The sequence below is a fragment of the Epinephelus lanceolatus genome, chromosome 21 (assembly GCF_041903045.1).
Source record: "Epinephelus lanceolatus isolate andai-2023 chromosome 21, ASM4190304v1, whole genome shotgun sequence".
NCBI lineage: Eukaryota > Metazoa > Chordata > Actinopteri > Perciformes > Serranidae > Epinephelus > Epinephelus lanceolatus.
In genome coordinates, this window is record NC_135754.1 from 12802831 (window position 1) to 12816444 (window position 13614).

Here is a 13614-nt window from a genome sequence, read left to right on the forward strand (position 1 = left end):
ATGACACGATTAGAAAGTTTTGCTGACTAGTGTCATGAATTGTTTACTGTACCAGATGAATAATTAGACTCTGATGCTGATGTTGCGCCAAGATCATTTTTCTCCATTGATCTGTCTGTTTTCAGCTGGTGAAGAGGGAACTCAGATACTAGTAAAAGCAGCACGATGAACCACTGCTGTGTCTTCACAACACGCGGCAACCTCTGAGGCTGACAAATAACGCTATAAACGAAGTGCCAAAAACTGCAATTTATCGAATGGCCAGTTGAGGCTGGCTCCAAAACAGAATCAATCTGTATAGAAGCCCATATTAAAATGCCCAGCTTTACAGCAGAAAGAAACATGTTTACCACCTGTACAAAAAACAGTTTGGGTCTCTATAGTTATTTTCAACTTTGATGAACTCTATGGGGGTTGAATTTTTGTATAACTCACTTATTTACATTTTATCAGGTTTAACGTTACACATATTGAAAGGCAGGACTGCTTATGCAACAGGTTATCTGCAAGGCTTTGCTACAGTCTATAGCCCTTTTTAGATAGGAATTGTGCAAATTTGCAGGAAAGCCCAATCAGTCTTTATTCAGCATTGGCAGTATAAAAACACTACCTTTGTTTATACAGAATGTGCCTTTTTCCGGGGCAATGGTGGGCTTGAGCAAGTAACAAAACGTGTAACTCAGCATGTGATGTAAACAGTGACGTGGGAGGGAAGCCGCGGCTGGTCAGTCCTTGGGCAATTCTCTCGTAAGTCGGCCTGTTCTTCACCATTCCTGTCATCTGACAGTTAATGGTCTCTTTGTTTGCGAGGACAAGGAGGGTGCGCAATTCTTTGTCTCCCCATTTGCTCATCTTTACAGTGTCTGTCAGGTTTGTGTTTCCCTCTTGTTACTAGCTCTCGCTAATTCCTGCTATCAGCTGTTTTCTGTTTAGCCACCGCCAGTGGTTCGCACGTGCGGCGTCATCAACAGCTCCTCCTGTTGCGGAAGGCCGCCTAGGTCTGTTTAAACCAAAAGGGTTGCGCCAATATGACTACCCTACAAGGCGGAAAATTGGGCACCTTGGATCAACTCACCAATCCCACTCTGTGTGTCTAAACGCTCGCAGTCTGCCGGCAAAACGGCCCAACATTCGCGGAAAATCTGGCAGTGTAAAAGGGGCTTATGAGTCAGACTCACACCTCGTTCCTCCACAGCTCCACCCTCTTGGTTAAATATGGTCACTTCTGGCTCCAAAAAAACTAAGATGGCAAATGCCAAACACAGCAGTCCACAAATCAGTGGGTGATATCAAGGTAGCTACGTCCATTATTTTATACAGTCTATGTTTCACAAGAGGGGCCACTATCCTCCCTGTCCTTATTGTGTTGTTGTCCTCAGCAGTATGGCTGCCGTCAACATTACATTGAAAACAATGGAGGGGGTAGCAACCACTTCATGTATGACAGCACCTTAAATGCACCTTAACTTTAATGCTACGTAAAGCAGGTGTAATTTTTTGTACCATATTAAGTGTAAGGTTATGTAGGTGTATCTCTTTTAGTGTTTTGTTTATCCATGTTGGCAATCATTAACTTCTACCTTCCTCTTCTGTATTGCAAACATTTCCTTTGCTCCTCAGGATTCTTCTAAGCAAGGAACAAACAGACGTTCGGAACGACACATGAAAACATGTTGAAACTGATATAGCTTTATAATGGGAATCTATAAAATCTGATAGGCATGAGAGCAGAGATCATTTCACACCACCAGCAAATGCAACACATGATGATCAATGGTGGGATCCGTCCCTTGTTTCTGTGGGTGGTTTAAGCCCGAACCAAGCCAATGTGTCTGAGGACGTTGGCCTGAGTCCGGCCTATCTTGGAATTTCTGTCTTTCACCCATGCAGTCGCTCAGTACTTGGTTCATGCCGGGTTTCATAAAAATGCTTTCATTGTGGACCTTTCAAGTTCCTCTCTATGGAGTCAATCAGTGATGAAAGGCAACGACAAAATCTACTGGCATGGATACAGCAAATAATGTCGGCATGCAGGAGGGAAACAAACGCAGCAGGGAAAGTAGACTGAGAAAGATCACATTACTTTAGGCCAAATTACTGGGTTGAAAAATATGCAGGAAAAACCCATTAAATTATATTAGTTTGGTGAATAGCTTGTGATTGTTCGATGGTTGATATTAATATTATACTGAGGCTTGCAATGGCCAATGTTGAGTCCCAGTAGTTGCTGTTTTCAAGTTGTTCAAAAGTATCAACGCATTTCTTCCAGAATTTCTTACTTATCAGGATGAAAAAGGTTTTGAAACATTTAGACCATCATGTAACATTTAAACTCTCCAATTACCTATTTTATGAATAGATCTTTAAAGCGGCATTAACTTTTTGGCTACTTTGGGGCAGAGGAACAAACTGTTAACACAATGCTGACACATTATCACCTTATAAAGTTGAGTTGGTAAACTGGTGGCAAACAGCTGCCTATTTACATATCCACCCGCACACATGGAGCAACGTTAGAATTCTCTGAAAGTCATGTTTCTGTCTGTCTGATGAATTTAAGTCCATTATACCATGGTGTGGGGGAATACTCAGATTCTGATAGCCGATTCTGATTGGCTGCAGGGTGTCCATTCAAATCTGATACAGGACACCTACTAAGTAGTTCTGGTGAAACTGGGACACAGTCAGAGCTTCTGTTTACAGTTTATTAGGGTGGAGATGAACACACAAGCTGCAAGAAGTACACTGGCCCTCTGAACTTACTAATACTTTATATATAATCCACTGTGGCTCACAATACTGTGAGCCACAATGGATAATAATTCAGCTGACTGGCTTATATGGTTCAATAGTACATAACTGTTAACTAACTAGGTCACCTCGCTGTTTTGGATGGGTGCTGCACAATGATTTAGTGTTAGATAGCTCACACGATTGCACAAGGATTCATGGGTAACAGCCTACCATCAGTGTTTTGTACTGTAATCTTTTTTAATGAATAGGCCAATTTGGCTTTTCTAATAAAATGTCGGATTTATGTTAATGTATATTTTCAGACCTACTTTAATGTTTGAAAAACAAAATAAAACTTAAATTAAAACTGAAATTACTTAACAGTAATTTGGTAGCCCCCTTCACAGTAACTTTGAGGACATCCAAGGGGTCACAGACCCGTTGTTGAAGACCCAGGATCTAATGTATAGGTGTAGTATCGACAGATAGTAACCTATAATAAGATATATGTCAAGTGTACAAAAAGCCTATACTTTATACTCTTTATATAAAACCTAAGAAAGTCGAAAAGCACGTCTGACTGTATGTACAAATCAGTTTATTTCCTTTCCAGGCGTACATTATATCTATAATTCGTTAAAGCACACTTCACATAACTATTCAAATATACTTTTAACCATACAGTTATAAGGTCAGATACATTTGTTGTTTTCTAATTACTATGGAAATCTACCATTATTACAAACTGTACATAGCTTTAACAAACAGTACTGTCTTAGTTCCTTTAACTTACCCAAAATGCACAGCAGGTGGTGGCAACGCACTGCTTTTCCCCTGTGCTGTAACATGGTGCAGAAACTACTCAACACTTGCAGTACATTAAATCTCAGTAGGTGTCAAAATACACTCATTATATACAAGATATAAACAAACTGAAATATAGTTCAGATAAGAAGATATTGCCTCTCATGCATGAATACCGCTTCTTGCTTATATACGGGAGGTGTTCATGGAAACAATGCGTCACTCAGTCTGACACAACACTTAAGAATGAGTACCATTTAGTTAGTAACTACTGTATTTACATAATGAGGGTTGATTAATCAGATAGGATGTAAGTGTGTAAATGTCCATGCTGTGTCTCCCAGACCCTCCTGAGTCTATGAGTCAGTTTGCAGTTCACTGAATCCCAAAGACAAAGAGGGGCAAGCGGCTGAGGACACAGAAACTTCTGAAATGCAGTCTCCAAATTGTAACCAAGTCCAAAACCAGGTCTGAGTCCAGGTCTGAGTCCAGAGAAAATCAAGTCTTATCTTTTCTAATAATAAAACAGGCAAGCTCACTTTATAAAAGTGAAAAAGGACTAAAAAAGTTTCAGAAGGATCAACAGAGATGAAGATACCTGCAGGAGTTGTGTCTTAACTTCAGCGTCCAGCTGGTTAATACATTACATACACAGGTTTCTATTAAGTGCACTTCTTAAAACTGCTTTCAGAGATTAAATAATTGAGACTAATCTATGTTAACTGTTAGATAAGCTGTAAAAAGTTGAATCAACGTCTGATCATGACAGAGACTAGTCCAAGATTCAGAAAAGAGTTCTCAAACTGAGACTCAAGAACTGGTGCTCTGTGCGTCGTATCAGTTTATCCTCGACTGTCCTCTCTGATGTGGAAATGTTCAGTCTACATCTACGTCCCATTGTGATCTTTTATCTTCATTAATCGCACATCCAGTGGCTCTGGCCCTACCGACAGGCGCAGGTATCCACAGACATGCCGGGGTAAACCTTTAGCACCATATTCCTGCTTGTATCAAGGAAAAGAACGCTGAGGGGACTCATTTTCTCTGGAACGCAGCACGGCTCGGGGACACCAGGGACGATTCCCACTGCTCTGACGATGCTCTGGATGGTGGCGTGATTGGAAGGACGCACCACCTAAGGAAATGAGTGGGAGGAAAAGGGATTAATACTCTCAGAACTTACTTTTATAACTATAAAAATAAAGCCAAAAATTAATTTACATACAAACATTTTACTTGTTTTTGGTGTGTTTCTTTTATCTGAATTCAAAAAGGATAATGAACCCTGTAAATTAAAGGCTTCTGTTGCTCACTTTTGGGATGGGGAATCCACAGGCCCCGGCGCAGTAGTAGGCATCAAACGACTTTGGCGCCAAAACCCACTCACTCCAGCCAATGTCAGCAAAGTCCACCCTGAGGTAGCGCCTGGAGCACACTCTGGGCTCGCTCCACTGTCTCCTCCTGGCCTTTTTCATCGTCCTCTCATCGAAGCTCAGCACCTGAGGCTTACCCAGGCCCTCGCTGCTCTCCTGACCTTGCTTCCTTCCCGGTTTCACTGCTGCTTTGGCTTTCGCTGGGAAATACGTGTTCTGCCACAATTCATGATTCTTCATAGTGTTGTACTGGACTTCTGGAATGTCGTTGGTTTGGATCTGGAGATGAAGCTCCCTCCGAATCCTTGAGGCTGAAGCTGAGGTGTCTTCTGCTACAGGGAAGGGTCCGTACCGCTGGAGTGAATTGGCCACACTGTTCGGCTCATCTATAGCTCGATCATCAGCGTATACCAAGATATACGGCAGATTGGCTGGAGAGAGGCGCTCTTGGCCATGAGGGCTCTTTTGTTGCCCCCTAGCTGCCCCAAACCCCATATCAAACTCCACCATAACCACAAGTTCTTTGACATCCCTGGCGTGTTTCAGCACTGCTGTAACATCCCTTGATTGCCAAGAGCCTTTCTTGAAGGGCGCCAGAGTTATGTTTCCCAGAGGTGTTGCAAAAGATTTTGAGGATGATCCGTGGAAGAGGAGAAGTGGGGAGGGAGGATAAGGATGCTGGAGGCCGCTGGACGAGTGGCGAGGCCTTCGGAAACGCCACGGTCGCTGGTGGTGGCGGGGCCGCTTGTGGAGGAAATGAAAAGAGGCGAGGAGGATGAGCTCTGAGTCTTGGATGGAGGACAAGTTGAACTGGAACACCTCTTTCCCGTGCAAGACTCCTGAGGAAAAGAGATCAGAAGAAGAATGAGAAGATTGACTGGAAAAACACGTTCTTCTGAGAAAACAACCTTCTTCTCATGCTTTTTCTAATTTATCTATTGGCTTTAAAAAGGACTCATAAACAGTGATGTGCTCGCCGGTTCAACCGTACAGATGTTTTGTCAAACATATGCTAAAGCCATGAAGTAGGATCTCTCTCTGAAATGAACAATAAAGACGACTAAAGCGATCAAGTTGCTGCCTTGAACCTTTCCCCCTCTCCTCTTTTCCCCTCCTCTATCATCTCATCCTGGCTTGTTTGACTGACATGAACAACAACATCCAATATGTCTTCTGCAAAATGTTGCTCAACACATCTGACTGACATAAGCGGCAGCATGGAAAATATTAAGCGCGGCACGCTTAAGTGCCTGCCTCACGAATCACCAAAAGCCTCATCCTAGATGGCTATACTCTTGAAGTTCAACCTCGTCTGCCACACTTCCACCGCAGCCTGAAAGACAAACATTGGATCGGTCCAGCAGGTCTGTCGCAGGCATATGGAAATGCTTATAGCAGAAAGAGCTCCTCTGAGGCTTTTCGCTGTGCAGCCGGTGTCTGGGTGTGATAATAGGCTCTTGTCTAACACCTAGGCTGCAGCAGCTACCGGGGAACTAACAGTGCTCAGACTTAAAGTCCCCCAGATCACTAAATCATAACGCAGACGGAGCATGGAGGTGAAGATGTTAAGCACAAAGGGGAGTGAGAGCTGCTGTGAGATTGACCAAACACCTGTGTTTGGGCTGTTTAGGATGTTGCACTGATAAAATTATTAACATCAAATTGTTTTCTAAGCCATTATTTTGTGCACAAGATTGGAGATTGCAAGTTTAACATAAACTTTCTGCCTTCTTTCTGTATTTTCAATTTGTAAAAGGTTCATCTGTAATGAAATGCGTAACAGAAATAAAAAATAAAGTAAAATAAAACTTAAAGATTACAAGAACCTTAACTTTCATTCAAGGATAAGTGGCATAAAACTGTTATAACATATCTTTAAAATTCATTTTTATAAGATAAATAAGAATGGGCTATGCTGATGCTCCTTTTCCTATTTTTAAAGTGCTTTAGGAAATAAGCATTTTGTCCATTGTCTAGAAGCCTATTATGTAGCTGGGTATCAGTTGAATTATTATAACATGAGTGACACAAAAGCAGCCTTCAAAATACAAATTTACTTTTTCAAAACTCATTTAGACTTTTTCACAAAGTGGCCAATCAATATTAATTCGTTTATAATAATTCCAGTGACTTAAAGAAACCCAAGGGACTTTAAATTAAGCTTAGAGAAATGTATATGAGATCATATATACATGATGAGAATTAGATTTCCCTACTGACAAGCAAAGCACCAGCAGTGAATATTATTTTATTTCTCTCCTGTAAGGTCATTAATAAACGCTGTGGTCACTCACTCGGGACAGCTTTAAAACTTCTCACGGTGTTTCCGTCCCTCTGGCTCTGCGGCTCTTTACTGTACTTCTCGTACACTTTGAACATGTTGATAGAGACCATGTCTCGGTTTGCGCTTTCGTGCGCCAAGACGCGCTCCTCCACAGCCGGTGAGACATCGGCACCTTGACGCACGGCTTCACCAAGATCCTCCAGCACGATTTTACTCCAGCTCGACTCCAGAATCAGTAATAAATACAGAGTGTGAAGAAGCCGGCTCGCCATGGTTGATGTTGCAGGAGATGTTTCCATTAAAAAGAAATAATTTAATTCAGTAAAAAGTTACAGGCGCGCTGCCTTTCTGTCTCTCGCTCACTGATGCCCACCCAGACTTCAAGCCGGTATCCAGGTAATCCGTGTCAGACCCGCACTCTACGGTTCACGGTCTACAGCTGTTTCTACAATGGAAGGAGAGCGGGGGAGGACGCATGCATGAACCTCTGCTGCTGGTTGACAGATGGTGACGCGTCGGAGCGCACAGCCAACGAGAAACATGCAGCATTGTAGTGAAGTGCTCACGAGTTTTGATTTGCAGCAAAGGAAAGTACAGAGCAGCTTCCCACGAGAATATTAAAGCTATACAACATCCACACAGGCAGTGCGGCTATTTAAGGCCAGACATAAAGATCCTATAAGAGGATAAAGCTATTAAGTTTAACATAAAAATAATTAAGATTAAACACACAACATGCAGGCTATGTTTTATAGGCTATATTTGTTTTATTATCATTATCATTATTTAGGCTATGGACAAAACAGGTGAATGGAGTTTTATCTGTGGTGTACATAGCATTGAAAAGTCACTTCAAAAATATTTTTCTCTGCAATGGTACACCTAAGGGAAGGCCAGGGGGACAATGGCCCCCATCATGCAATTGCAAGCCCCTCGGGCAAAAATAATTGGAGGCCAAAAGTTCTGTCATAAAGAGGCTGTGATGCACTCAGCCAACCATATCGGCATAGCTTAGTTAGTAAAGGGGCTAAATAACACTCCAAAGTTAGGCTAAATTTTGCCAAGGGAGTAACTGGCATGGTCATTTTCAAAGGGGTCCCCTGAACTCTTATCTCAAGATAGCTGAATGAAAATGTGTTTTATGGGTACCCATGATTCTTGAGAAACTTGACATCAAAGTTCTCCTTATATAGTAAAGCTATTTATTTGTATTTTTAAGGAAAATGACAACCATCCTATTTGAGTAACAATGAATCGCCTAACATGTGTACATAACACATTAAAACATTTAATACATTAAAACAGGACTCAAAGATGTACCCATGCACATCAGATAATTAGAATTCATAACCTAACTGTAAAATAAGAAACTAAGGTATATTAGTATGTGATTCCTCTCCATATTGACAGTTTTCAACTTGCCTATATACTTCAACAGCATAAGTGAAGCCCTGAAATTCATTTATGACTTTTAGCTTTGGTGTTCCACCTCAAGATTTTCAGTAACCCCATCTGGCCACCCCTATGAAAAATTCCTGGGGGTGCCACTGTTTCTATGTACTGTGGTGTGTATTTCCCCCTCACATTTTCTCCTCATAATTTATAGTATGTCACTCAATGAAGAGTAAATGATACAACTGTGCTATTATGATACACATCAGTGGTGGTGTCTACAATGACTTGTCGGTGAAGATTCTCAGTCATCCAGGTCATGGTAAGTGCTATATCGTAGGCAACTGGACTTGCTTGCGGTTCTTGAAGACGTTTCGCCTCTCATCCAAGAAGCTTCTTCAGTTCAAAATGACTGGTATGAAGTTGCAGGCTATAAACCCTGTAGGGACATTGTCTACATTGACATTTCATTCCAAACTTCTAAAAATCATCATTTCATGGAATAAAAACTTACGACTATTTTAAATCAGCCCTAAACCTTGCAAGGCTATGCTGACAGTCAACCGTTTGGGACCTATTTCTTTCATGAAATTGAAGAATGTTAACGCCCTCTAATCAGCTCCTGCCTCTCACTCTCTGTTCCTAGTTAACAGCTGTCGAGAAGGCTTGGTCAGTGGCATGAATTTGCATGTTAAAGTTCACCAGTTGAAGCTCAAGTTAACTGTAGACCTGTGTATGTTTGCAAAGCTGATTCAGTCGTATCAGCTTTTAGTGGTTACAAAAAGCATAAAACCACAGTACATCTGGCAGTGAGGGGGACTTCACTGAGGACTCTCATCTCAGCCTCAGGAAAGACCATAACTCGTCAAGATGACTGACAAGCAGCCAACAGCAGAAAAAGAACTGCCGGACGTCTTTTTAGGGTCTCCTCTACTTTCTCTGTCACTGCACAATAGTTTTGCTGTTAAAGAGATGGCAGCAGGCTAAAGCCACCATGGGTCAGACAGCTATTAAAATACCTCCTACTGGTCCTGAAGGGATCACAAGGGGCTCTTTGACACCGCCGTGTCATACAAGGACTCTGCTGGGACTGGGATCCCCTTCAGTAAAACACTGGTGTGTTTAAAGTTCATGTTGCTTCAACGAAGGAGCCAGATAACATCTGTCTCCACCCAGGGGGCTATCAGGCTCTGTTATCACTCAGTGTGGGTTTGTCTAATTGGTTCTAATGGGCTTAGAAAAACTAATGTTGCTCTTGCGTCTTCTTTTGATGGCGTTTCTGACTGTCCTCACTAGTAAAAACAATCACATTAATCATCTGATCAAACACTTAAAACAACCAAGGCTTATGTTTTCATGACAAGCAGTGTCTCTTGGTCATGTGAATAATGACTCTTTTCTCTTAGAAGCAAAGGCGACAGTAAACGAGGCTTGATTTCCAACCGGCCCCTTGGGATCTGGGCTCTTAAAGTAGCTTGACGTTGTTATAGTGCCACAAACCCTCTTCAGAAGGAGGTCAGGGAAGATGGTTGGGGGCACAAAGGGCACGACTTTGATGCTGGAGAACACAGCTCATATCCAATCTGCTACCAGCAGCTCAGTTTTGGGTTCTTCTAACCATGACCACAACCTAACTAAAGATTTAGTTACCTACAAATAGCAGATAGCAGATCAGAAAACAGTCACATGGATCATTTTGGACAGCAATGACACACAACTTATTTGTTGTTTAGGTGTGAGGAGTTCAAGCACTTCATTTATAACTCTACATTCTGCAGTGACAATTTCCTGCTTTTGTAAAAGTATGGATTGCTGTTTGATTTTGTGGCTGCAATCAGTTGTCATTCAAATCTAACGTAATCTTATAATTTTGCACAATCTCTCACAATATATTTGGCATCACATACATAGCCTTGTCACGAGAACTGCTTTTGTTGGACACTATTTTGTCCTAGAAATAACTGGGATAAAGAATATTATTGTGATTTCAAGTACATTTAAGCCAATAATATAATGTTAAAATTACAGCAAAAAAATGCAAGTACACCCTTTCAAAGCGCAATGAACCTTTTGTTCTTACGAATATTAAGACATTGGAATTGGAATATGGAAAATATTTAACATATTTTAAAAAAGCGACACTGTTTTTTATAATATGTATATCAGTTCTAAATTATAGTACTTTCATAAGAATGGGACAAAAATAGTCAGTCACAAGAGGCATCACTTGGTTTTGTTTTTGTTGGCCAAGTCTCAAACTAATATACAAGTTTAGCAAAGGTCCAGGAACACCAAAGTTATCTCTATGATCTGGCTGGTGTGCTGCAATTAGCTCCCGGAGATTAGATAGATGGTCTGGGAGCCGGGTGGTTTGCTGATGGATTTACGGAGTGGAACATGAAGTTGTTTGAGGGTCAAACTACAAATGACAAACTTTTTGACTCATGCCAGAAGTTGGCAAGCTAAAGACTATCAGGACTGTGCCTCTTCCACTCCAAAATTGTAGTTACAGGTTACCAGTAAGCTACACTGTTTCGTCTTTAAAGTATTGTTTTGTCTTAATTCGGACGAAACAAACAAGGAAACACAACAGGCAATACGGTTGTGTAATGGTTGAGGTCATGTCCATAATAAATCAATAAGTAATTATCATGTTAGGCTTGTGTATATGAGATCTAGGGTCTACATCTTTGCAGCTTGAGGAAAGAGAGCATAGCGTCCATTCAGCACAACACATTCTCACTCCAACCTCATCACATATCGACATTTGGTCATAGACTTCCCACATCCAAATTCGACATGCAGTGTACCCTGGTTGCGTTGGTTGTTGACGTTCTGGGAAGCCATGTTAACTTCAGCCTGTTACATGCATTGTCTTCTTTCAAAATACACTTCCATTCTCACAGGAAATGTACTGTGTGCATACAGTCTCTTTCAAATTAACGCACTACGTCGGTGCAACACAGCCATTTGAGGTTTTTTTCCTTCAACAACAAACACACGTGGTTATGTTTTGCCACCACACACACATGGTTGGCTTTAGAAAAAAAGAACAGGGTTTGGCTTTACACTCTTACCGGAAGCAAACCCCTGAGTTAAAGATGGTAGTTGTTGGACTCATCCACCACCGCTCCCGCCCACCCTACTTGGACTTTCGCTGCCTTAACTTCAGTTCTTGTCCGTCATGTAAGTTTTCTCTGACACCACTGGACACCATTTAACTATCATTGCAACTGGCCGGGTATCATGCCATGAAAGGACAGCTTTTTTCATTAGTGTCTGATCTGACCAAGCATCAGATTTCAACGACTTTTCAGTGAGACCAGGCTGTTCAGCATGGCCATTACCTGGGGCACATTCATCCCCAACGGATTGTAGCAAAAGGTTAATTTCAACAGAAATGGTGGTGCATTGAACACACTGTTGTGTATGTTGTGTTACAATAGTGCACTGCTTTTTAATAGGTCAGAATCTGTATATACATGTTGCAATTTTTTTGCTTCTTCTTGGATACTATGAGAGCTCCCTAAAAGAGCAAGTTTTTTTCCCACCAAATATAACTGTAGTTAACCATTTGCTATGGGTGAACAGTTCCTTGACGTAAGTGTCTCTTAAATGTGTCTTAAATTTCAGATTCTGTCACCTCCTAGATTGTTCCAAAAATTCATCACGTAAAATAAAAATAATAATAGAGAAAGTTACACTCAGCATCTGGCACTTGGATAGAGAAGTGACTTCTATCCTCACCTCTGTCACAAAATTGAATCACCCTCCATCTGGAGCCACTGAGGTCATGATGTCTTGCACTCCAAGTTTGTGTGTAAGATTGTCATTGTATTCGTCTTAGTACTGATTGCTCAACCGTGGCTCTTTCATTTAAGGGACAGAGACAAAAATCTGACATGTAATGTTAGAAGAATCTCTATTGTGCCACCTTGCCTTGTAGAAACCATAAGCCAAAAGGCCACAACTCCAAATCAACTCATCTGTTTCAGCAGCTGTTGCCACTGAGCCAAAACTGCTTCACCACAGTGATTAGCCGCCACTTCAAAGGTAATCTAAACCCTTATGAGTACTTGTCACACCCACAGCAAACTTCATAAGACCTCTCACTTAATGGCTTTCCTGCAATGGGAGAAGTAGAGAAAATGTCAGACGGACAAGGCTCATAATTTGTTGAATTGAAAACTGTTATATCCAATGAGCATAAATTCTCAATGATCATAAAGTCACCTCATTATCGTGGGTTTGCAGCCAGGGATCAAAGGAGCGTGTGCAGGCACTGTGTCCCACACACGTCAGCCTGGTTACCAATATAGCCGCTAAACAAAGTAAAGGGTGTAAAGAGAGAAATGTGAATGTAGAAAATAGTCATTATTAGGTGTTAAAGCTCAAATATTAAAAAGAGCCTGAGGCTTTATGTTCCATGGGGAGTTTTTAATTTCTTCTATGAATAAAACTGGAAAAAAAGGCTTTTTAACCTTTTTCTTCTTTGTAGCTTTGCTGGAAATATCTCAGCTCATCACGTTCTCTGTGCTCGGACAGTTAAAGAAAAAGTTCAACACATTTGGAAAAAATGTTTCACTTTATTGCCAAGAGTTAGATGAGAACATCGTTACCACTCTTGTGTCTGTCCATTTACTGGGAAGCTAATTCCAGTTGCCAGTTAGCTTAGCATAAAACCAGAAAGCAGCGAGAAACAGCTTCCTGGCTCTGTCAGAATGTAACAAACCCCACAACACATCTGTGTTATTGCAGAGAGTTAGATAAGAAGACTGACACTTACAATGTCGGCTCACTAGATATATAGCTACAGCCAGCAGCTGGTTAGCTTAGCCTAGCATAAATACTAGAAACAAGAGGAAACAACAAGTATAGCTTTGCCTAAAAAATCCACCTACCAGTGCCTCTAAAGCTCACTAATGAATGTGTGTATCTCGTTTACTGAATCTGTACAAAAAAGGAGTAAACATGACAAGTTTACAGGGACTTAATGTGCCTGAGTATTTCTTCACTAGTCACATTGAG

At 41.3% G+C, this 13614-nt stretch overlaps 1 protein-coding gene across 1 annotated transcript; it reads right to left on the minus strand.

Moving 5' to 3' along the window:
• Positions 1–3314: 3314 nt before the first annotated feature.
• Positions 3315–7647, minus strand: gdf10b (growth differentiation factor 10b). The gene is made up of 3 exons (XM_033610932.2): positions 7205–7647; positions 4851–5749; positions 3315–4672 (listed from the first exon to the last, which is right to left on the minus strand). The coding sequence occupies exons 1-3, from the start codon at positions 7491–7493 to the stop codon at positions 4481–4483; spliced, it is 1380 nt and encodes a 459-aa protein (XP_033466823.2). The 5' UTR covers positions 7494–7647; the 3' UTR covers positions 3315–4480.
• Positions 7648–13614: the final 5967 nt, after the last annotated feature.